General features: G+C 61.1%; 1 protein-coding gene across 2 annotated transcripts; it reads right to left on the reverse strand.

The window, feature by feature from the left end:
* Positions 1–1,868: 1,868 nt before the first annotated feature.
* SEMA3F (semaphorin 3F) lies at positions 1,869–23,689 on the reverse strand. 2 transcript variants are annotated; one of them, XM_032698734.1, is made up of 19 exons: positions 23,649–23,689; positions 20,508–20,671; positions 11,945–12,105; positions 11,697–11,759; positions 11,116–11,235; positions 9,694–9,774; positions 7,537–7,630; positions 7,025–7,144; positions 5,918–6,057; positions 5,710–5,824; positions 5,491–5,560; positions 5,218–5,362; positions 4,901–5,123; positions 3,995–4,083; positions 3,659–3,700; positions 3,338–3,495; positions 3,192–3,259; positions 2,428–2,561; positions 1,869–2,351 (listed from the first exon to the last, which is right to left on the reverse strand). In XM_032698734.1, exons 2-19 carry the CDS (start codon positions 20,617–20,619, stop codon positions 1,941–1,943), a joined length of 2,346 nt encoding a protein of 781 aa, XP_032554625.1. In that variant the 5' UTR covers positions 20,620–20,671; positions 23,649–23,689; the 3' UTR covers positions 1,869–1,940. The 2 variants fall into 2 exon arrangements, with proteins under 2 accessions (XP_032554625.1, XP_032554626.1); XM_032698735.1 differs by lacking the exon at positions 9,694–9,774.
* Between the last annotated feature and the right edge of the window lie 1,313 nt (positions 23,690–25,002).

Consider the following 25,002-nt stretch of genomic DNA (forward strand, 5'->3'; position numbering starts at 1 on the left):
AGCGCAGCTCCCAGTGCAGCCCAGCGCCCCCAGTACGGCCCTGCACGCCCCTGGTACAGCCCAGCGCCCCCAGTACGGTCCTGCACGCCCCTGGTACAGCCCAGCGCCCCCAGTACGGCCCCGCACGCCCCCAGTACGGCCCTGCACCACTCCTAGTACAGCCCTGCACCACCGCTAGTACAGCCCAGTGCCCCGGTACAGCCCTGCACCCAGTCACTGTGCCCAGTGCTGCCTTCAGCAGAGCCCCAGCCCACTCCAGCACTCACACCAAGGCTGCCCAGAGGAGCCCAGCACTGCCTCCATTGCCCCAGTACTGAACAGTGCCCTACTATGGCCCAGTATCACCCACTACAGCCCTCAGTGACCCCCACAGCTCACTACCACTGCCCAAACAGTGCTTGCAGTACCACCAGGCACCAGCTCCCAGTGCCAAATCCTAATGCCCCAGTATTTCTTCTGGTACTCCCATTACTGACTCTGAGTGTCCTTAGTGTTTCCAGTATCAACTTCCAGTATCCACGTTACTATCCCCAGTACAGCCCAGGACCCTCCAGCACTGACCCCAGTGGTTCCTGGCACAGCTCAGAGGAGCCCGGTACCACCCCAATTGCCTGTCCATACTGATCAAAGTGCTCCCACTACAGTCCAGTGTCACCAACTACCACCCCCACAATCCTGCAAAGTCTCCATCCTGCCCCATGGCCCCATGACCACCAAATACCAGCTCCCATTACCAAATCCTCCAGTACTTTCCTCAGTGCCCCCAGTACTAACTCCGAGTGCTCCCAGTGCCTTCAGCAAGACCCAGTACTGGTACCAGCCAACAGCCCAGCCCAGTGTACTCCAACACTCAGAAGTACCGCCCAGTACTGCCACCTCTCAGCGACCCCTGTGCACTCAGTGCCCCAGTGCTTCCCCAGGGAGCTGCAGTCCAGCCCTCTGCACCCCAGCAGGGCTCAGGGGATTACGTGGCAGGGGCCAAGCCTGTCCCCAACAGAGCACATGGAGGCACCCACGTCTGTCCCAAAGCCACTGTTTATTTGGGGGTGCCCCCAGCTGCAGCACAGGGCACTTGCTCAGCCCTGGTTGCCCCTGTGCTTCCCATGTACAACTATTTACAACTCCCCACACCCACTGGGATGCCCCAAGGGGGTGGCTAATGGGGCAGGTGCCCCAAAAACCCCTGGGTGCCACTGTCACCAAGCGCCAGCAACTCAAGGTTTTACCCCAGTACGCCCCCTTCTTCTTCCTCTCTCTACCCAATGACCCTGGCAAGACCCTACCATGGCCTGAACTCCTCAGTCTTGTCTTGAGGGTCCCATCTCCTCCCTGCCAAGCCCCCAGGGAGGGGACAGGGTCTAGTACCCTTGTCCCACAGCCCCCTTCTCCTCAGTTTGCCTGGTGATCTGCAGCATCCCCGTGGAAAGCACTTGTTCCTCAGTAATCACGTGAGGAAACTGAGGCACAAAGCTACAACAGCCATGTGCAGGTTGTGCCTGGGCAGACCTTGTCTGGGCTGCCTCTCCCTCTGCCTCACCTTCCCTGGCTGGCATTTGTTCCCCCTCCCACACCTGGACCTCCATCCCCCAGCACAGTGCTGTGCCCCAGCTGCAGGGAGATAGTGGTTGTGGTGACCAGTGGTCCCTGCACAACAACAGGGGTCCTGGGCAGGGGGAAGACAGCAATGCTGGCTGTGGGCACCTCAGGGGTCCCTGCTCCTCCCTGGGGCCAGGAGGCAGGAGTCTCATTGCCCCAGTGATTATGTACAACCTACAAATAAATATCACCTCCCGTGGGAGGGGGGAGTGCATGTGTCTGTGCGTGTGTGTGTGCGTGGATGTGTATATATATATATATATATTTATTTATTTATAGATATTTTTAATATTAAAAGGGGGGAAAAATAGACCACTGTGCTAGCAAAGTCCCTGATGATGGTTTCATGTATGCCCATAGGCCTCTGGCTGGTGATTCCGGCGGTTTCGAGGCTTCTTCTGGTCCTGCTGCTCCTTGGCTTTGAGGCCAGCCAGCGGCTGCGGGGGGCTGGCAGCCGTGTGCCGCCAGTAGCCCTGGCAGTACTGGTCCAGGAGTCCCATTTCGGGCTGGGTGAGGAGCTGCAGCAGATCCTGGTAGCGGGGAGTGGGGGCACCCGGCAGGCCAGGAGGGGTCTCCGCCTGGACCAGCACGGCGTGGACGGCGCGGCTGCTGAGGACGCGGAGCTGCACCTTGGTCACCGTGTGCTTGAAGTTGTTCTCGGTGGCGGTGCAGGAGTAGAGGCCGCTGTCGCCGAGCTGGAGGGCGCGCAGCAGCAAGCCCTGCTCCGTCCGCAGCACCCGGCCCTCCACCCGCAGCTGGGGGACAGGGGGCACGGCTCAGCTGGCTGGCACATGGCACCCCCCGCACCCCTGGAGCAGTGCCCTGCCCTACCTCTTTCCGCCGGTCGCTGTTGTCCTTCTGCAGCAGCCACTTGACGCTGGCCTGGGGCGAGCGGGGCTGGCACTCCAGGAAGGCAGTGCTGCCCTCCACCCCGTACTGCACGGCCTCCACTGCATTCTTGTTGGCTGCAGGGGGCAGCCAGGTTATGCGTCTCCAGACCCACACCACTCTACACTCCTGCCCTGCCCACTGATCCTCCAAGGGAGAGCTCCCATCCACCTCCAGCCACACACCTGCTGGGTGTCCATCCATCCATCCATCCATCCATCCATCCATCCATTCATCCATCCCCCCTCATGTTCATCTTCCTCTGAAGTATCCATACACACATGCATTCATTTATGCACCCATCATTTGCAGTCATCCTTCTCTCCACTGTATCCATTCATCCATCCATCCACCCATTCAAATCTGTTCAATCTCCTCCCCAACATATCCATCTATCCATGCACGTTCCACCCCCAATGTATTAATTTATCCATCTATGTTCATTCTACTCCCTAATGTGTCCCATCCATCCATCCACCAACACCATCTGTGTTCATCCTCACCCCAACGTATCCCATGTTTGCCTGCCTCCCCAATATATCTATCCACTCATCCACCCGCCCACCCAACCATCCATGTATCTTCCCATATATCCACCCACAAAATCATCAACCCACCCCTGTGTCCCCTGCCTCCTGTCCTCTGCCCTCAACCTCCCCTCCCAGCTGCCCCTCATGCTGTGGGGCCATGCCCCACACCTCCCTCACCATTGGAGTTGTAGCCACGGCACTGCCGGATGGGGTTGCCGTGCCTGACGTCCTGCCGCCGGCTCCGCCTGTGGGGAGGCAGGAAGTGAGAGGGGGAGCCTGCAGCTGGGGGTCCCTCCCTGCTGCTGTCCCCCGGCCCCCCATACCTCTTGGAGGAGGCGGAGTAGCGGGTGCAGGCGCTGCCGTCCCAGGCGCAGTAGGGGTCCCGCGCCAGGCAGCAGTCGGCACAGGCCTCCCCGTACACGTCGCAGCGGTGCAGGGCCAGGTGGGTCACGCCTACGGCCGAGGACACATACAGCTGTTGCTGTTGGGGACAGAGAGCACAGGGTGAGATGATTCCTCATCCCCACCCTGCAAGGACCCCTGTGAGTCTCCTGCTCCAGCACAGTGGTGATGCTGGGCAGTGCTGTGGCTGGGCCCGTGATGGGATCCGCCCACCCAGCCCCCTGCCATGTGCTGTGACTCACCCTCTTGGACGAGATGGTCATTGTCTTGATGGGTGCTGGCACCTGGACAGGGTGGGAGTGAAGAAGATGGAGGGGTGACAGCTTGGACTGAAGCTGCAGCCCTGGGGTGGGTAACTCAGACCCATCACAGGCAGTTGGAGCAGGGGTAGGCAGGAGGAGATGTGAGGGGGCAGCAGGCAGGAGGGTCAATGCTTGGAGTCCCTCCAGAGTTGGCCAAGGGGTGGTTGGTGTCCCATGGGGCTTACTGATGTCCCAGAGGGCTGGCTGGTGTCCCAAAGGGCTGGTTGGCTGGGTCAAAAACACTCATCAGAGGGTGCAGGACAGGTCAGCCCTTACCTTGAACACCTCAATCTCTTCCAGCATTAGCTCCTCTGTCTCCATGTCATCCCGGGGGAGCACGATGACCTTCTGCACGGTGCCCCGATCTGCAAGACACCACGGTGCCCAGGGGCTCAGTGCCACCTCTGGGCACCTGTGCCCTCCCTGTCTGGGAGGGGGGTCCCTGCTGAGACTGGGGGTAGGAAGGATCCCCCAAGCCCATCCCCATCTCTCTCCTGCTGTGGCAGGTTACTGTGCCTGGGGTGCAGTGTTACCAGCTCAGGTCACCACCTGTGGCTAGGGACTGCCACTACCCAGGGCAGCATAGGGACAGTAGCCAGGGAAGGACTACGACAGATCATGGGGGCTCTGGGATATGTGTTAAGAGAGGGGGAAGCACTGGGCTGGATGATGATGTGCCCAGGATGGGCACTAGGGTCTGGGAAGGACAGGGCTGGATGCCAGTGCTTCTAGGATGGGCAAGTGGGCAGGGGAGGCACAAGGCTGGATGATGGTGGGCTTAGCATGGGCAACAGGAAGCATGTAGGATAGGTGCTGGGATCAGGAATAGGGTTAGGCTGGATGATGAGACCCCTGGGATGGGCACCAGGGCAGGTAGAGGATCAAGCTGGATCCCTAGAACGGGAGGTATCATGCTGGATCATTGACTTCAAGGATGGGAACTGGGCTAAAGGAAGGACCAGACTGGGTGGTTCGGTCCATAGGATGGGCACCGGGGCAGGGGAAGGACCAGGCCGGAGCATTGAGGAGGGGCAGGGATCTCGGGGGGGAGGGTGGTCTCAGCCCCTCACCCCACTCTATCGTGGTGGAGGGCACCGTGCTCTGGCCAGCCCTGGTGGTGCCCGTGCCCTCCGGGGCCGCGCCGGAGCATGCTGCGTTCCCCGCGGTGCGCGGCGTGGGTACCTGTGCCCAGGAAAAGCACCTCATAGCGCCCGTCTGCCGCGTCCACCTGGTCCACGGCCACGGTGGTGAAGCGGTAGTTGACGTTGGTGCGGACCACCAGCGGCTGGCGGTGCGTGGGGTACACGGCGTGGTACATCAGCGGGTGTGAGCGCATGAAGTTGATCACTTCATCAGGGTAGTCCTTGGTTGACTTCATGGATGGGGTGAAGGTCCCCCCAGGGCACTGTGGCACAACCATATTCAGGTGCGGGTCTGAGGGTTCCAGCTGCCTGTCAGGCGCCAGCTCACCTCCCCATGGGTGCCCAGGGACTACTTACAGTGCCCGGACGGGGATAGGGCATTTTGCCTGTGTAGGGCATCCACTGGTAGTTGGGTCCCTCCTTGTGTGCAAAGGGCCCGTTGAAGACCATGCGGATGTCGGCCATGGAGTAGACACACACAGCAGAGCCCTTGAAGACTGACCTGGGAGGAAGGATCTGCTGCCACCCTTCGGCTTGGTGCTGCCTGCCAGCACGGCATCGCTGGGACGCCTGCCAACCCAGCTGGGACCCCTTCCTCTGCTGCAATGTGCCAGGAGGGTCAGCACTCACCCCGAAGCAGAGAACACGGCGTAGATAACAGGGTTCTTGGTGTCCTGAGTCTGCTGGATGAAGACGTCCTCTTGGGACAGAAAGATGGAGGTGTCACCATGGGGAAGGTGGGCAGGGGCACCAGGGCATAGGGAGAGCAGCTACCCATGGGAAAATACAGTGAAGGGCAGAAAGGGTGTCCCCAGCCCTCCCCACAGTGATCCCTTCTCGCCCACTCACGGAGCTCGTCGAAGTGCGTTTCAATTCCATCGGGTCCCGGCACGGAGCAGACAAGTCGGGCCTTCAGGAAGGTGCTCCACTTGTTCACAAGGCAGCAGTGGCCCCCATCGTCATTCTGCAACAGAGACACCCCTGCGGTCAGCCCTGTGCACTCCCCTTCCCCCTTCCCTGCCTGCTCCCCTGCCTGCCTGTTGCTTGCTCCACCTACCAGGCAGATGCGCCCGATGCGGGAATAGACCCCAGGGCTCAGCGGGGCATCGGCTGACTTCTCTCGGAAGAAGAAGTAGAGCTTGTCATCGTTCCTCTCGCTGCTGTCAGGGATGAGCTGGGCACGAACGAAGGCTGGGTCTGGAAAGGCACGACACACCATCAACCCAGCAGCACTCCTGCACCATACCAAGGCAGGATGTTGAGCCTTCCTCTTCTCCAGCATCATCCTGCTTCTGGCAAAGCACTGCTGTGGTCACAGAGTGAGAGCTGGATCTGAAGAACTGGGTCTCTCTGGTGATCATCAGTGCACCAGGAGGGGCTCGGAGCATCCCTGAGGACCTGGGAGCATTCCCAAGGAACACAGGTTGAAGAGATCCATCAGCTCTATGAGCAGGGTGGTGGGAACCAGTCTTCCCCCCAGAAGGAAACACACAGCATGGAAGCTTCTCAGGAAGCTTCTCCCTGCCATCCATCAGCCAGTGCCCAGCCTGTGCTGACAGCTCCCCCTCTTCGGGTTACCGCCCCGCCGGCTCCCCGGCCTGGCAGGATCATCCCATCTGCTCTGCTCTGTTTACTCAGCTGCCGTCCTGGGGGCAGGGGTGCTCCGAGAGGGGCAGGATGAGCGTTCGGGGTCACCGACTGCAGGCGACATGGTTGACATCTCAGCCCTGCAGAAATCCCTGCATGGACACCGGCAGAGCCAGCCCCACCGGCTGCTACCCAGCAAAGCTCCAGGCATGTCTGTCATTGCCCCACACAGCTATCCCTCTGCTCTTTTGCATCCATCCATCCATCCATCCATCCATCCATCCATCCATCCATCCATCCACCATCCGTTTATCCATCATCCATCCATCATCATCCACCCATCCATCATCCACCCATACATCTTCTGTCCATCCATCCGTCCACCTATCCATCAGTCATCAACTGTCAACCATCCATCCACCCATCCATCCATCCATCCACCCACCCATCCACCTGCCCATGCTGGTTGCTGTCTCTGTCTTGGCAGAAGGATGCAGTATGACACGACAGGTGTCATCTCTAGGGCTGGAGCCATGGGGTCCCCAGGGCACCAAGGTCAGCTGACACCTGAACTCACCGTTGAGCCAGCGGGAATTGTACTGGTCTGTCCTCATGGCCGTCTGCTTGCCCATGGTGCGGAAGATGGCTGCGTCCGTGCCCATGAAGTCAATGTACACACCAGCATAGAGCTCTTCATCTGCAGAGGGCAGAGATCAGCCAGGAATGCCCCCCAGTCTCCCATCCACCCACCTTTTCCAACTGCCCCAGGCTTCATCCAGACCCAGACCCAGCTGGTAGTCACCGGGCAACCAAGAGCCACTGCCTGTGGCCATCCCAGAGAGCTCTGGAGATTGGTACTGGCCTGTAACCAGGAATTCCACCTCTGCTGGGCCAGGTGCCCAAGGACTGGGTATCCTGGGTGCCCAGCCATCACTGCTGGGGCAGTAAGGGGTGGCAGGGGCAGGAATCTGACTACTGGAGGATATTTGGACAATGCAGAAAGATGGTGGAAGCAGCTGTTCCATCTTGCCTGCATGTTCCCTCTGCCCAGCGCTGGCAGCACTGGCCCCAGGGAGCCACAGGACTCACTTATTAACGCAGAGACGGTGTCTACTTTGGGGTCGTAGGAACACTTCCCCTTGCCTGACTCCAGCCTGTCTGGCTCCAGGTAGAAGATATAATCCTGGAGAGGTAAGCAAATAGAGGAGCTGATTAGACTTTCACCCCTCCATCCCCGTGGCACCTTCCAAAGCCCACCAGGAGAGGCAGCCTCCTTTGGGATGGTGCCCAGCAGTGAGGATGGATGTGGATGGACCACAGAAGGGGTCTGCAGGTCTTCTGGGAAGCTGAAGCCCCTATGAGTGACTCTTCCAACAATGCTGGGTGCTTCTCCATGCCCTCCACCACTTGGAGACTTGGCTGAGCCACCTGGCTGAAACAGGACATCCATTCCCCAGATCCGGAAAAACGTTCCCCTTTGGCTGCCTCTTCACTCCAGCTGGCTGTGCTGCACATCACTACTTGGCCAGATCCAGGTCACACAGTTCCAACAGCTTCAGCAAGCAGGGTTTGGCCTGTGGCATAGCTCAACTGCCAGACCCACCATGCTCCTCTTGCCAGAACCCATTTTCCAGCGGTTTTCTTCACAGGGTGAGATGCTGTGTCTGCTCCATGGGATGTCTCCCCACTGTCACCTCTGCCATGGCCAGCCCTGGCACCATCACACAGCCACAGCCAGGGGCAAAACCGATGCTGTCCCCAGAGACACACACAGAATCCTCCGTCGGTGCCAGCTGGGAGCAGGCAGGGCCAGGTTGGCCAACCAGGTCACCCCTCACCCTGGTATAGGGACCACCTTAAGCTGAGATGAAGCAGCATCACAGGAGCATCCATGGGAAGCCTGTGCATGGGGGGGACCTTCAGCAACCAAATTGGGCTGGTAGAGCTGCCTGCTGGCCCTGTGCCCTGACTCTGGTGCAGGGGTGATGGACACAGTGACAGCTGCCCTCCATCGAGAGGCCAGCAGAGCCCTGGCAAAGCCCCAGCTCTGGGAAGGGTAGGAGTGGGTGAGGAGCCAGGATCTCACCATGAGCATCTCCCACTGGAGGGTGCGCTCACACCAGCTCCTCCTCCTGGGACACCCAGCCCTGGAGATGGACAGAGCCATGTTTCTGCCATCCCCATCGCTGCACTGTGCAGGCTGTGCCACTGTCACCATCACAAACGCCTCTGCCCAGTGCTGGTCCTGCTCCTGAGCTGGGCAAACCCCTCACAGGGACAACCTGTCTCTCTCCAGTGCAGCCCTTGCCATGGCTGCACCATGTCACCCTCCCAGCTGGGCAACCCATGAGCCATCATGGTGCCAGCACTGCTGTTTGGCTTAACATGCCTTGAAATGCACTGGAGTTGCCAGGAAGGAGGTGCTGGCAGCCCCCAGGGAGCTCCTGCTGGGGCACACACCCTGTCCCCAGCACAGAGGGAGGAACTGTGGGGACCTGAGGGGGCTGAAATGGCAACGGTGTTTCCTTGAGCTGGCAGTAGGAGCTGTTCACAGCCAGGCAGATGCTCACTGCCAACATCACCCTCTGCCCCCCTGATCACCCCAGGGGCAGGGGAGCCCCAGGCTGCCATGGGGTGCCCACGCCCCATGTGCTCCCTGGCCCATGCACTGACCCTTGTTAGTCCGGAGGGGAGAGGATTGGGGGTGACACTGTCAGGGTGGGCTGGACGCTGGGGTGTTCCCAAAAGCCAGGATGCTGTCACCTCCCTGAGCCCACTTGCCTGTGAGGATGACACGAGTCCCTCACAGGGCAAGACAAAGCAGTTGTGATGTTTCTGTAGACCCTACCCAAACACCTTCTCCACATCACATTGGCATCCTCCCCTGAATCATACTGAACCCAGTGGCTCTGCCAACACATGGTCCCACTTCTAAGGGACATAGCAAGCTGGAAGCTGGGCAAAGCTGGCGGTGGGCAGAGAGCCACCATCCCTGACAGTGTCCCCCATGGGGGGGATCCTACATGGACTGGGAGAAAGGAGTTAGTGAGAGAAGGAGAGCCGACGCCAGGCCGGTGGCCGGGAGATGCTGTGCTGAGAGGGAAGGGGATGGCAGGGCTGCCCATGGCACAGGGTACCTGGACCAGGGGTTGGAAGCATGCCAGTGGGACGAAGGAGCCCGCGGCTCTGGCGTGCCCCTGAGGACAGGTGGGCACGGCTGCGGCGGGCTCCCAGACCGGTTCCCACCTTGCTTTGTGCTGGTCTCGGGCTGAGGGGGCTGTCGGTGGATCTGCTTTCCCGGCCTCCCGGCTGGCTCGGCGGAAACCCCTGGGGAAAAGGAGCAGGGCAGACAGTTAGCGCTGGCAGGGGGAAGGACCCCCCAGGGCAGGGGCGAGCAAGGGACCCCAAGAGCTGGGGTGATGGATACCCATGGAGCAGCAGCACTGCAGTCCCCCCGGGTGATGCTTGTGGGGGTCCCTGAATGCTTCAGGTTGGAGTGGCCTCTGCTCTCTCCTGAAGAACTGGGGTGCCCTGGCATGGGGCAGGAGAGAGAGGAGAGGCAACTGCCCACAGGCAGCTAGGCTGGGCTCACACCTGAGGATGCAAAAATGGCACCTGCCACCCAACTGGCAGCACCCTGTGCCAAGGAGCAATGCCCCAGTACCAAAGGTACTGGTACAACATGGTCACTGGAATCCCCAGTCTCTGCCACACTGCCGCTGGCTCTGCTGAAGGGACACATACACCAGTACCCTTGGTCCTCCTCAAATGCTGCCACTGCCCAGCCTGGTCCCAGTCTAGTCCCAGTCCAATACCAGTTTGTAGTGGCCTGAGCAGCATCCACCTCTCTCAGTGCCCATGCCAGGCTTGGGAGCACTGAGGCAGATATCCATCCTTCACATCCAGCGCCGTGATCCTCCCTCGGCTTGGGCTAGTGGCCCTCTCTCCAACCACAGGAAAGGACACAGCCTGAGACCTACCACCCCAGTACAGAGGTGACAGATACCTCACAGGGCTTGGGACTCCTGGGACACCTGTGTTGCTACTTGCAGAGACCGGCTCCCTCCTGGGGCTGAACTGAAAGTGCTCCTCTGTCTGCCGTGCATTTGGTCTGGTGGCACTCAGCTTCAATGCCACCCTCTCACTGCATGTTGTAGTCCTTGGGGCTGGATGATATTCATCAAGGACAACTCTGATATGGCCACATGTGCTGGCACAGCCCCTGCCATGATTCTTCCTGTACAATGCCAGTGTCATGGTGTCGGGCATCCTTGGAATCTGCGGTGAGGGGCTCAGCAGTCTGGCAGTGCGTGGCACAGTGGGCTGACATGTTCCTCGTCCCGGTGGAGATTCAGCAGCGGCTTCAGCCAGCAGGGTGGGAGGGCATGTCACATGGAAGCTGCCATCAGGTTCCAGACAGGGGGGCACAGTTCCAGTGCGAAGAGAAGTCCTTGGTCTTCAGAGGTGTCTCGGCCCCACTCAGCAGCACAACACCGTTAGCCACGGTCACTCCCAGTCTGCCACTGCCCACCCAAGCCTCTGCCCCCCTCACCCCAGCACCAGCCGGCAGAGCTGAGCCCTCATGCACCCTGCTGCAGGCCCATGGTGGCTGTGCCAGTACCACCCTGCCCAGCACCAGCTCAGCACCCCATCCCTCCCACCCCTCACCTGGGCTTTGCGCCCGCGGTTGACGAAGGCGCAGATGGGGTTGTAGGCACCGGTGCCACACACGTAGAGGTGTGTCCGGTTCCAGGGCTGGATCAGGCGGATGAAGTTGCCACACTCCCCCTGAGAAGTAGAGTAGAGGGTATCAACCCCAGCAAGGGGTCATAGGCTGGGCTGGGGCCATGGTTGGTGTGGGCGTGTGATGGTGTGATGTGGGCCACGGGATGGAATGTCATTGGATGGCATGTGACATGGGACAGCATGGATCAAGGGTTAGCATGGGCCACAAGGTATCAAACCAGAGAACCCAACCCCAGCTGGAGGGAGGAAGCAGCATAGGGAGCTCAGCTTCCTACTCTCCAGGGAAGCTCTCCATGACTTGCATGGTTGGGACAGAGGGGGTGGCAGGACACTGTGACACTCTGGAGTGCCAACCCATTCCAGCACAGCTGCAGATGCTGTCACACTACAGGGGACCCAGGGGATGGCTTTTCCAGGGTAGGACACAAGGACATGAATCCCCCTCCAGTGCCCTCCACCAGCCCTCCTCAGCTAACAGAAGGGGGTTCATGGTGGCCACTCACGTTGCTGTTTTTGCCTGACAGGATGCACTCCTCAATCCTCTGCTGGGACGCGGGCCAGTGGATCTGCAGAGACACCAACTCAGGGGAGACCAGGGCTCCCACCCAGCCCCATCAGCACCCACCACTTCCCCATCAGCACAAGTTGAGCCCATCATGCCCATCAAGCTCTTGCCCTGGCATCGAAAATGCCCCTCAATGCCTGGTTGTCCCTCTTCCACCTGCCCCCCCGCCCTGCGACAGCAGCTTACGATGAGGGGCTCGCGGTTGATGTCGTGCAGGTCCAGCGACAGGACGTAGTCCTTGCTGCCCACGTACATGCGGTCGTGGTCCTCGTCCTTCAGCAGGATGCGGTAGTCGCTGGAGTTGAGGAGGAAGTTGAAGAAGTGCGCTGTGCCCGTCGCCTTCAGCTCTAGAAGGGGAAAGCACCTCAGGGTCAGCACCCCAGGGACTCCCATCTTCCCCAGTGCCATCCCTGCCCCTGAGTCCAAGCCTGGTTCCAGCTGCAGGAGGCTGAGTCCTGTGACAAGAAGTGCCCACCTCCCAGGCCATGGTGCCCACCTTCCAGTCTCATGGTGCCTTCTTTCCCCTCCGTGAGCACCATGATGCTGTCACCTCTGTGCAGGACATGGGACAATGACAGAGATGCTCATGGCCAGTTGGGACAACCAAGACTGGCCAGGAGAGAGGGCAGCAGGACCTGGGCTCAGGAGACCCAGCACACCACAGCAGGGAGTGGAGTTCACCATTAAGATGGGGCAAGAGGTGGGGGCTCCCTGCCGTGTCAGCCCAGGGACTAAAACCTCTGGCATCATCCTTCTGCCCTGTGACCCCAAGCCTAAGCCAAGCCTCTGGCTCCTAGGATGAGGGAGCTGGGACCCCAGCAAGCCAGCTCCTGGGGAGGGGATGAGCTTCTCCCCTACCCTGCACACCCCACCCCCCTTGGAAAGTTATTTTTAGCCTGAGTGTGGGAGCAAGGAGTGAAAGAGGATAATGAGGGTCATGAATATTCACAAGTGCAGTGAGGCAGCCAGATGGAAGGCAGAAGTGCTGCAGATGATGTGGGCCAGTGCCAAGAACCATGAGGCAGGGACCAGGACACGAGTGAGACAGAGAGCACACTACGCTGACAGGACACTATCTGCCCTTGATGCCACTTTTTGGAGGTGCCACTCGCCTTGCAGGTGTCACCCCCTTTTGATGCTACACCCAGATATCAGATGCCACCTCCATGGGATGACATCTGCTCTGGATGCCACTCCCTTTGGAGGTGCCATCCCTTTGGATGCCACCAACAACCACTGGATGCCACTCCAAGCCATCAGATGCCATCCCCATAGGACATAATAATACCCATATGCTCCCCTTTGGAGGTGCCACTCTCTTTAGATTATACCAACAGCCATTGGATGCCACCTCCTTGTGTTGCCGTCTCGCTCTGAAGGCAACCCCTTTGGAAATGCCACTCTTTTTGGAGGTATAACCCCCTTTGGATGCCACCAACAGCCATCAGATGACACTCCCATAGTACACTGGTCCAATGAATATCCCTGTGGAGTTTGTCCCTTTGTGCAGGCACTGGGAGCTGGGAGCAGCCCTGGGGACCCCCCTTCCTGGGGAGGAACAGAGAAGGTCCTGCAGGTCAGAGTCAGGAAGGAGCCTGCTGGCTTCCAGGCAGGGCTGGGCAGGGCTCCAGTGGCCAGCTGCCATTCCCAGTGGGAGGCCAAGTGCCTGCAGATCTCCCTGACCTCCCAGCCACACAGAGGACTGGCAACATCCCACCAGTGTCCCCAGGGTCCCTTCTCATCCTGGGCACCCACTCTGTCCCACGGCTGGCAGTGGTGCTCCCCAGTCCCATGGTGGAGCCCACTCGGTGCCGCTCAGCTGTGGTGGTGAGGCCAATGCACTCCAGGCACCACGGGGTGGGAATGTGCTGGAACAGGCTGCAGGAAACTGCATCATGGGACAGGAGATCAACCTCCCCCAGACTGGGGGTCTGCCCTTCTGCCAGGGCTGGATGGACAGGACAAGCACAGTGGGTATCAGGAGGGGCTGGCAGTTTGGGCTGCAGGCGGGGGGTCCACAGCATAGGTGGGATGGAACAGTGCCAAGGATGGAGGGCTGGAGAGCTGCTCAGCCACCCACGGCATGCTCCTCCTCCTGCCTGTCCCATCTGGGCTCCAGATGCTCCCTGTGGCGGGTGCTGGCTCGCCTGCCACCCATGGTGTCCCCGGTCTGTCCTGTAGCCTTCCCTGCTTGTCCCACAGTGTCCCTGCCTGTCCCATGGCACATTGGGTCTGGTGCCTGCCTGCCCCATGTCCTGCAGCCGCCCCACTGTGTGTGTACATGTGTGTGCCCCACAATGTGCGTGTGTGTGTGTGTGTGTGTGTGCGCGTGCGTGCTGGTGCTTCCCCCGGTGGGACACTGATGTTGGTGGGGACTGGAGTTTGGGAGCCAGGAAAGGGCAGGGCAGCTCCAGCAGCGGGTGAGGCAGAGCAGAACAGCTCGTCCCCAGCTGCCGATGATGTAACTGCATGCCCAGCTATCCCAGTCAGGACAGACACCTGGAGCAGGCAGACAGGAATGGCAGTTAAACTGGGAAGGAGCCCCCATGACAGGACAGACCCCCATCCTCACTGCCTGGCCTGGGGATGCCATGTTCAACCTCCCAGGGGACGTGCTCCCATCCTCGTCCTCCCGGCCGGGACCCTCGGGCTGAGCTGGGCAGCACCAGGACACTGGTGGCAGAGGGTCCCATGACAGTGACAACTGCAAATATCTGACAGCCACTAGGATGGGCGTCCCCAGGACTTGGCAGGTGACAAGGCCAGCAGCACAAAAGGCCCTGGCCCCCCGCCGGGGGCTCCATTCAGCCCCCCACGGCCCAGCGATCAGAGGGGGCACTCCCTAGGTAGGGTGGTGACAGATCCACTGCCCCGTAACGCCCTCTCCAAAGGCGATGGAGGGGCGGGCGAGCCCCTGCCCCAACCTCTGACCTTCCAAACCTCCATCCCCCTGCCCTCCCCGCCTAATCCCCTATGGCCACTGTGCTCCCAAACCTGCCCCCAGCAGCTGCGGGGTGTCCTGGGGCTGGAGAAGGGGCACCCCCGGGCTGGAGAAGCCGGCTCATTAGCTGATGCGCCCCAATGAGCATACACTCTCCTGCACCCCCATTGCCAATCCCGGCACCAGCAGAGCTTCCCCGGCTGGCCGGGAGCCTAATCCCATTTTAATTGCCCAGCACCGGAGCCAGGAGCCGCTCAGGCATCACAGCCAGGGTGGCCTCCCTGGGGATCGTCCCCTCGCAGCATTCCGCGGAGCCCCCCGGGACTCACCTCCCCCAGAATCATTCTGTGGCCTTGGGCGTGGAGATTTAATTACCCTGCACCCTCAAGCGATGCCAGCGGCCAGGAGCCCGAGGGCTGGCAACAACGGGAAATGCTTTTCTCTGCTCGCGGCACCATTGCCCCACTGCACGATCTGCGAAACCAAATTCCCCCCGCAGTGCCAAACTCAGGCTGCATTCCCAGCCCTGGCAGCTGCCCATGCTGCCATCCTTGCTGGCTGCCACCACTGGCCTCCACGGGCAGGGGTGAGCAGTCCCTACCCATCGCCCATTGGCATGGAGAACCAAAGCAAAGGGGAGATTTGGGGGGTTCCCAATAAACCAAACACCCCCAAGGGCTTCTCACCCCCCCCTAGCCCTCCAAATCCCCCCTCGACCCCCCCCCCCCAAACATCACAAGGGCACCAGCATGAAGAGTTAAATGCCATTAGGACCTGAGCAGGGCACCTCCCCAGGTGCACCATCACTGCATTCCCCAAAACCAATTACAGGCGCTCTCACCTAATTAGATTCTAATTATGGGCTTGTAGCGCATTCAACATAATTAGCATGTAAATTACACGGCGTGTTTATATTCAATAACTGCTCTCCCCCCGCGGCTGGCGGAGCCAGCGCCTTTTGGGAGCCCTTTCTTTGCATGAGGGAGAATGAATTCACTCTAAATGCCGATGGAGAAGCCCAGCATTGATCCCAAGGGAGCCTGGCACAGCAGGGATAAATCCCATCTCCATCCTGCAGTGTTTTATCCCACAAATTTAGAAGCATGCCCCAAATTTTGATGATGTTCCCTGCTAATTTTTTCCCTACTTGAAATTTGGGATGTAATAGATGATGCAGTCAGAGGGGCAGGATAGGGAGCAATGCCAGGAGAGGGGTGGGGGGCTGAACATGTCCCCTCGTAGTAGTTAAAGCATTTGTTGTTATTGGGGCTGATCAAAGAGCTGGGTGGGTCGTCCGATGAAAGCAGAATTGCTTATTTGTTTGAGCGTCACTCTGCTACCCCTTGATGGGTTATTTATGATGTAATTAAGCTAATTACAAGTAATAAGAGAGTTTCCGTGGCCCCCAGCCAAGCTCTTTTCCCATTTAACCGATTCACAGGTGGGAGGAAACCGAAGCTGCCTTGCAGGGGCTTGGGAGATGAAATGACTCTGGCTCCCGCTTGCTGCCTTCCACTCCCGATCATCTCCAGCCCCCCCGGAGCACCACCCCATGCCGGCACTCGTGGCAGGGGACAGGTGCTGCGGCCGCCCGGGTCAAATCCCTTGGGATGAAAGCGGTGCCGGCCGGGTGCTCCGTGCAGCCATTGCCGCCCGGCCGGTTGGGTGCAAGCCAAAAAAAAAAAAAAAATCGGAAAAAAAAAAAGAAAGGAAAACCAGATTTTTTCAGCCGAAACCGCTGATTCATCCCCCGACCAGCCTGCCCCAAGCGCTGGTGGGTGGATGTGCCCCAGCGAGCAGCGCTGGCAGTGGGGAACCCCATCCCCACTGAGCATCACTCTGCAGTGGTGACCCCGAGTCCCTGTTGGGAGCTGGGTCAGGGGATGCTCCAGCAGCAAGAAAACCCCTTCAGGAAAGAGCTTGGCTTCAGAAAAAAAGACTTTAATCCCCCCAAAAGCAAAGAGCTGAGCCGAGGTGTCCCCACCCGCCAGCTTTTAGGCTTTTTTTTTGTTTAACTTTTGGACATTATTTCCTTCCGCAGCCCCTGAGGGCAGGGCACAGTGCCGGGTGGAAAGCGCTGCTGCTCCAGGCCCTCTGCTCTGTGCCCAAGCAGCACCAGAGTAGGGGGAACACCCGTGCCAGGACCCCAAGAAGGGCCATGCTGCTCTATAAGCAGCATTGTTAATTTGAGGGATAACTAGCTTATTAGATACAGGCTTGGGGGGGATGAAATCACACCGGGGTTTTTTTGGGGGGGAGGAGGGTTTAAGGAGCTTATGGAGCTTCGCAGCCGGAGCCAGGGAGCTCAGCCCCAGCAGCAGCCGGTCCCAGCGGGTGGGGGAGCCCTGCCACAGCCCCCCACTGTCCCAGCCAAGGAAATCCTCTTAGGGGTCAAAGAGTTCAGCCCCATGTCCCCGCCCCCAGGGCGCGGGAAAAGGGACTGCGGCATCCCCCTCACCTTTGTGGGGTCTGAGGAGCAGTGTGGGGATCCAGCACACCCCCAAACTCACGCCAGGGTGGGGACTGACAGTGCCAGTACTGCCCCGCACGTTCCCAGGACTGGCTGTCCCCAAGCCCTTGGCCCTTCCTGTACCCCCGTGCCCCCCCATGTTTATTCCATCCTGCTGTCGCCAAGTGGTGCCCACAGCTGCGGCAGCTTAGGAGGGCGCCTGGGCGGCCCAGGGACACAGTCCCCTGTCCGGGCTCCTCTCCAGCCATCTGCCACCCCCTGGCCTGGATCAAGAATGCTGATATCCCCTGGCCACCGGCAGAGATGCCAGCAGGGTGAGGGGGGAAACTGAGGCACGAGGCAGACAGGAGAGAGGGCACACAGGTAGCTGGCAGTGAAGCCAAGAGGGGACTCCATGCTTGATTTATTCTTTCTAAAGTGATTTTTTCCCCTTGCAGGAACTGCCCTGCCTCTCACCCAGCCCCTCCCTGCCAGGGCTGCCCCTGCTGGACTTGGGCCACAGATTTTCCGAGAGGTGCCAGCACGGCTGTTCCCCTCACCGCGGGGAGCGGCTCCTGTTTTGAAGCCCCACGGAGAGTCCTGACCTCGACGGCTTCCCACAGCGATGCGGGGTGAGAGCCCACCCTTCCTTCCCGCACGCTTTTCCCACGCCGGACAGGGAGCAGGACATGGAGGGATGAATCACCATCATCATCACCTCCTGCATCCTCCTGGGGAACGGGTCAGCCTCTCCGGTGCCTGAGCCCCCAGCCCAGAGGAAGGCCCAGAGGAGAGGGGGCCACAGGATGTGTACGGGAATGGGGGGGGGAATTTCTAGCAAGGAGATGATTAAAAATATCCACCCTATTTCTGGCCAGCACTGGGCTGGGATCTGGGAAGAGCTGTTGGCAAAAGGGAGCTGTGCCGGAGCCGCTCCCAGCACTGTTCTTTCCATGCCGGTCACCTTCCTCCTGCCGACACATGGACAGGAAAGCCTTGAGAGGAGGACAGACGTAAGGACACCATGGGGGTGACGGGATGGGGGGAGGACCGGGGGATGACCCTGCCTAGCCCATCAGGGCACAGGAGCTTGGCTCCCACCCCTTCCCTATCACTTTGGTATTTTATGTATGTATTTTTTTTAACACACTCAGAGACGCCGGGGCTCCGTGGAGGATGACGCAGGCCCCGGGGAGCTGCGACAAACCTCTGGCGCGCGATAACAAGCAAAGGCAAACAAACCCAGAGACGCTCCCGGGGCTGGCAGGGCTCCAGGCAGCGTGGCTGCTGAGGCACGGCACTGGGGGACACACACGGGGACATGGTGGCCCCTTCCCCAGCACTCTGCCGTGCTTACGGCCACCTTGACCCCACAGTGCAGTGCCTTGGCACAGGGATGCTTTAGCCAGAGGGATGTTGGTGGTGGAGACCCTGCACCCCAAACCCAGCAGCATCCCTCCAGCTGTGCCCACACCAATGGCCTCCATGTTCCCCGTGGCACCACGGCCATGTCCCTGATGGCAAAGTCCAGCCCAGCTCATCACAGCAGTGTCCTCCAGCCCAGACCCATCACAGCCAGCCCCACTGCTTGCATCTGTCCTGGGGGATTTGGGGCCAGGGATGTGGGTACCAGCCCTGGCTCCTCAGGCAAGAGGAGGGGCTGGACCCTCCGGGATGTGCCACTGGCATCCCACATCTCATGGTTCCATGACTTTGGGGAGGCTGTGGACAGATTATTAACTTGGGATGCAGCTCACTGACAGTTCAGTGTGTGGAGTCCAGCTGGCCCTTGAGGAAGACCCCGGGATAATTCTCTGCTGCCACCACCACTGCAAGAATGCAGACAGGGAAGAGGTGAGTGGCACCCCTTCCCAATCCTGATGTGCTTGGATCCAGCATGCCACTGGCACTTCTCTGTGTGCCAGTGCAAACCAGTCCTTCTCCCACTGCAAATCCCCTCTCTGGGCAGCAAGGGCAAGGGGAGCTCTGCCAGATCTCCTCAGACAGGAAGGAGTGGAGAACCCGACACAGGCACTTGGGTGATGCTCCCAGGTCCCCTGAGTGCAGCCAGGGGCCCTTGCTCCAGCCAATCAGGGTGAAAAAATACCAAGTCCAAACCAGCCCCCAACACGCAGCATAGGAAGCCTAACCATGTCTATCTGGAATTAAGCTTCCTCCTGGGACACACCGTGGCAGTGGACACCAGGTCCAACTGGGGCTTCACTGGAGCCTCCCCTCCCCGCAACACAGCTGTGAGGAAGAGATGCTCTGAGCCAGGGTGGGGAGGCATCCCTACAGCAGCCAAAGTGCCCCAGCAGCCCCCAAAATCCTCAGAAAACACCTTTCTGAGAGCAAAGCTGTGCCTGCCTCTGGGGAGGAACTGCTCACTGCTTTCCAGCCTGGACTTGTCCCCAGACTCTTCATACCAGCCATTTTTCCTGCCGAGACCAGCCCGTAACACCCTCGGCCAGCCCTGCCTTGCCATGTTTCCCGCCAGCCCCCCGGCCCCTCCTGCCCTGTGCTCATCGTCAGTTCTGCCACCAGATCCTGGGCTCGCCGGTTCTGTTCGTGACTGGAGGGCAAAGGCACAGTGGGACAGCACAGCAGGGGCACAGGTAGCACAAGCAGCACAGCCCCAGCTCTCCCAAGGACCCGAAGGGGAGGCAGACACGAGACTCCTCGTGTCTGTCACCTCCTGACACGCATCCAAGCAGACAAACCCCCAGCAGGGACAATTTCCATTCCGTTCCTCGAGGTTTGCAGCCCTCGGACTTGTCTCATCGGCCCCAGCCCACCCCACTCAGCATCCACAAAGCAGGAGCTCAGGATAAACCCCTTCACCAATGTGCACCCCAAAGCTGACCCAGGGGTCCCCCCACAGCTCCTGGAGTTGGTGGGTGGGCTGAGCAGCCCCGGCACCAAAGGGTTAAGCGCCTTCCCCCCACCCGGCACCCTCCCCTCCTGCCTCTCCCGGCTCCCTGCCAGCTCCCAGGCATTAATACCAGCTGGGGGGGTCGGGGCGGCGTCAAGCTGCTGTCTGGAATCGGGGTGCCGCCGAGGGGGGGGCTTCCTGCACCTCAGCATCCAGTTTTGCCAGATGGAGGGAGCTACCCACCCACTAGGGGAAGCATGTTGGGGGAACCAGGCAGGCTACCAGCCCTCCCAGACTGTGTGTGCTGGGGCAGACTGGGAGCTCAGCCACACCTGAATATGGATTCCCATGGAGATTTCTGGGGATGCAGCTTGCTGATGCCCCCCGAGTGAGGAGAGGAGGAGGAGCAGCCTGCACTGGACTGCTCCTGGTTTCCTTCATCTTGGTGTCCCACCCTACCCCCCGACTCCCACCGCCAGGCTCTTACCTTTGAAGGAGAGCTGGACCCTGGGAGTGGCCAAGCTGTGGTCCTTAGGGTGGGCAGCCCGCCAGCCCAGAGTCAGCAGGGTGGCCCAGAGGAGGACGCCGACCACGGGCATGGTGGGCACGCGCCTGGGTGCTGAGATCGAGGGGAGTCCGGGGGGGCTGAGCCTGCCAAGGACGGCACATGGGGGAGGGATGTCAGTTCACTGCACCCACTATCTCCCGGGGGGTACAAGCCCTACATCTCCCCATCCCGCTCTCCATCATCTGCTGGCAGGCAGCATCCTCTGGGGAGGGCTGGCAGTCAGCCCGGGGGGGCTGAACTCCACTCTGCAGGCTGGGGGGTGGGGGGACAGGAATTGGGAAGCGGGGAGGCCCAGCCTCACCTCCTTGGGTGCCCAGCCAAGCACGCAGGGCGAGGCGAGCGCAGCCAGAACTGCTGCAGCACGCTCCTCCACCCAAGCCAGTGAGCCTTGCCCAGGTGAGGAGCATCCCTCCATCCCTCCCCACACCCCCCCTCGGCTGCAGCATCCCCCTCCCCAGAGGGGTCCCACTCCCAGCCCTCCCCACCTCTCCTCCCAGCCCCCAGCAAAGCTACAGCAAGCAGAGCTGGGATCAAATCTTTCCAACATGAAGGAAATCTGGACTTCATTATTCCAAGAACGTACAAAAAAAAAAAAAAAAAAAAAAAAAAAGGGGGATTTTTTTTTTTTTCATAAATAAAAGAGGAAGAAAAAGAAGAGGAAAAAAAAGCCCTGCCTGTGTGCCAGGCAGCTGGACTCCCTGGGGCTCCAGCACTGAGTGGAGTCCGCCAAGCTGCCTCCAGCAAGCCACACATGCACCCCGGCACGGCACGGTGCGCAGTGCCCCCGCCTGCCCCTCCTGGAGGGACCATCCCCTGGGCCAGCCCCCTCACCCGAGGCAGTACCTTCCTGGGGGTCCACAGGATGCCCAGGGCAGGATTTGAGAGGAGGCCCGCGGTGGGAAGCCCCCCGTGTCCCCAGGTAGCTGCACGCTTGGGTGGGATGTGCTGTGCCACAGTACCGGGTGGGCTCGGGCATGCGAGGAATGTCCGGCCAGCCCAGCCAAAGGGGCTCTGCGCTGTGGCGATGGGGGGGTACCCACCACACCACTCCCACAGGGCCATGCCCTCCAGGGATCTGCCACTGCACAGCACCATGCGGGACAGGCACACCCAAAGCCAGGCAGATGGCTGGGAACCCTCCGGGGCACCCCGGAGAGGGATGCTGGAGTGCAAGAGAGGCAATCCCGCACCCAACCCGGGTGGTCTGGCCGGTGTCTCCTGGAGTGCACAGCACCCGTGCTGCCAGCCCCGAGTGGGACGAGGGCAGAAGCACTGTCACCAGCGGCAGGGCAAGACCCCGAGCACGGCGGCACTGCCGCTCCCTGGGGCTTCATATTTTTTTTTCTCCTTCTTGCTTTTGGGGTCAGTGAATGTTTCAATTTGCTCCTCTGCCCCCGAGCACACCCAGCTCTGCTCCATTGTACTGGCATTCGATTCCCTTTCAGGCTGCCTTCCCCCTTCTCCCACCCATTCCCGGGCTCTGCCCTTCCCATCAGCGCCGGGCCGGGACAGCCTGCACCCCCAGTTCCTCCACCAGCCAAAACTCCAGTTGGTTGCAGTTAAATAACCCCCCTCCATCCAAACCTCCCCCCTCTCCCCGGCAGCTTTAGGAAATAATTCTGGCAAATCCCACTATTGCATTTGGATGGAGCGGCGTACGCGTCAGAGACAGGGAGCGAGATGGCAAACAAAGGAAAAGAGGGAGAGGAGGGGAGCGCAGCAAGCGCAGGGCGAGGAGGGGGGAAAAGGCCGGCGGCGAGTGGGGGGCACCCAGGCCCGGCCGGGAAAGGCAAATTCCAAGGAAGCAAAAAGGGAAACGGGCCATTGGAGTGCACCTTGGCCAGGAAATCTCCATTTCCAGGGTCATCTGCACTCCGGGGAAACTGAGAACTCCAGGGGAGAGCGGCCACATTCCTGCCCCCCAGCCCCCGGGCTGTCTGGGCTTGGAGGGGTTTTTTTGGCAATTAAAGTTTGGCCATTGCTGGTGCCGCCGCAGGAAGATAAAAATCCTTCTCGGCTTTATCCCCCCTCCCCAGGCTGGTCAATGCAGCGCCGCCGAGCCCAGGCAATTAGGGAAAGGTTTTCTCGGCTGGAATAGGGGCTCCTTTGGGGGATCGAACCCCCAAAAGAGGGCTGAGGGGATGCCTCGGGAATGCCCTCGGGGTGCCCGGGGGGGGCTGAGGGGTAGAGCTGCCTGCACGCCTGGTCCCCGTGGGCTCGGGAGAGAGCAGGAAACATTTTGGGAGGGAAAAGCAATAGAGGCAGGATAGGCAGCGGGAGGGGAGCCTGGCCCACCTCCGGCCGCGGCGCGCGATGCCACAAGCGGGAAGGGGGGAAAAATAGGTAATAAAACAACGGAAAACAGTATAATAATGCTAAATGTCCAGCGCGGCCCCGCGCACCGGGGAAATAACTTTGCACAACTTCGCGCTCCGGCACGACTGGCCTGTCCTGTTCCCAGGGAGCGCCGACTGTCCCCTGCGCCCCTCGCCCGGGCGCCCTCCGCGCACCCCCAGCCCGCCGGGGCGCGGAGTCCCGCCGGGGCTCGGCGTTCCACCTCGGCGGGCTCTGGCAGCCTGCTCGGCGATGCCGGGCGTTCTCCGGAGGGTGTGTGTGTCCCGGTACCCCCTCCCGGGCACCCCTCGCCACCGAGCCCTGCCGCAGCCCCCCTGCCCCGGGGGCTCCCCGCCAGCCCCCGTCCCCTTGGACAGTCCCCCCGCTCCGAGCGGGACAGGGGCGCGCTGCCCAGCCGCGGCTGCCGGGAGCGGGGGTACCGGCACGGATCCCCCACCCCGGCACTACCCCTCTGCGAGGCGGGCAGCGCGGGGGCTCCACAGCACCCGGTGCCGCCGCCAGCGCGGGGCTGGGGTCCCAGCACCACGCCGCCGGCACCAGCCCGCGCCCCACCTGCCCACTTCACCGGCAAGTTGCGGCGTGGGGTGGTGGTGGTGGTGGGGTGAGAGACCGACCCACACACGCGCGAGTTCCGAGCGGAGGAAAGTTTCTCCCGGGGCGCCCCCCGCGCCGGGCACCCGCCCCGCCGCCCGGCGAGGCTCTTACCTCCGCGGGGGTCCCGGCGGCGGCTGCGGGGGTGCGGAGGGCGGCGGGGCTCAGCGCCGCGCCGGGGTCCCGCGGCCCCCCGCCATCTCTCGGCCGCGACTGCCGCCGCGGCCCCGGCCCGTGAGCGGCGGGCGGGGCGGGGCGGGCACCGGGCGGGGCTCGGCCCCCACTGGGCCCCGTTGCGGGGCGCCGCGGGGGGCGTCCTTTGCATGGACACGCCCTCCAGTAACGCCCCTCCCTGCCCCGGGCCGCAGGTTCGAACCCCGGCGCCGCCCCCGCCTCTCACCTCTGGCTCCGGCCCTTTGTTGCGGGGTGCAGGCGGTGCCCCCCGTGCCGTGCCAGCCCGCCGGCGGATCGCTGTTGCCTCCTCGGCACACCGCCCTCCCGCCGGTCCCGGGAAGGAGGCGGATAAATAAGTGCCGTCCCTCCTTTGTCTGCCGCGGCGGGGGGCGGCCCGGGGCGGCGGGGGGCTGCGGGGAGCCGAGCCCCGGCGAGTCGGCGGCTTTGTGAGAGCTCCGGCGAGAAACCGTCTCTCACACGCGGTATCTCCAAAGGCTGTGAGTGGGGCGCCGTCCCTGGCCCCACCTTTCTCGTTCTGCTACCCCCGACTCCGGGTACCCCCACCAGTGACACCCGTCCCACTGTGGTTCCTTGGGTCACAGGCAGGTGACCCCTTCCCTGCTCTGGTCCTCCGGCATCCCACCACCTCGGGATCTGCTGGCACCTGGGTGATCCCAGCTGTACCCTGGCATCCCTCTACTCCAGGATCTGCTGGCCCCTGGGGTATTCTTCCATGGGACCATTCTCCCCCTGCACTGGCTGATCCCTGCCCAGTACCATTCTCCCTGCACACCACTGTATGCTCCCCTCCAAGGCATCAACTGGCAGATGTCGTGCAGCTAAGCCCCATAGCTCTGCTCTGTTCTTTCCTGCCCGAGCTGGCCACCTTGGAGCCCCTAAAATGCCAGGCATGTGACTTAGTTCCCCTGCTCTGCTTCTGCCAGGCTGGGGGCCTCCCCCAGACAGCGGCACAATGCCTGCAAGCACCACAAAGCTTGGCCCAATACCCCCATCCCAGCAGGACCTTCCCCCTTGGCCTCAGAGGTCCCACGCACAGGTTTGCTGCCTCTCCTTCTGCTCTCCTGCTCCTAGGTGTGGTAATGAGGTGTTAAGGATGCTGAAAAAGCACAAAAAGGGGTGCTGGAGGGGAAAGTGCCCTGATCTTAGACCCATCATGTGCCTCTGAGCCAGGCTCCCTGGATAGGAGCAGGGCAGAGGGGAGCCAGGACATCCTGGAACAAGGACCAGGGGACGGAGAGCAGAAGTCACCCAGAAGCAGGAATTGATGCTGGAG

Source organism: Chiroxiphia lanceolata, chromosome 11 (assembly GCF_009829145.1).
Source record: "Chiroxiphia lanceolata isolate bChiLan1 chromosome 11, bChiLan1.pri, whole genome shotgun sequence".
Classification (NCBI taxonomy): Eukaryota; Metazoa; Chordata; class Aves; order Passeriformes; family Pipridae; genus Chiroxiphia; species Chiroxiphia lanceolata.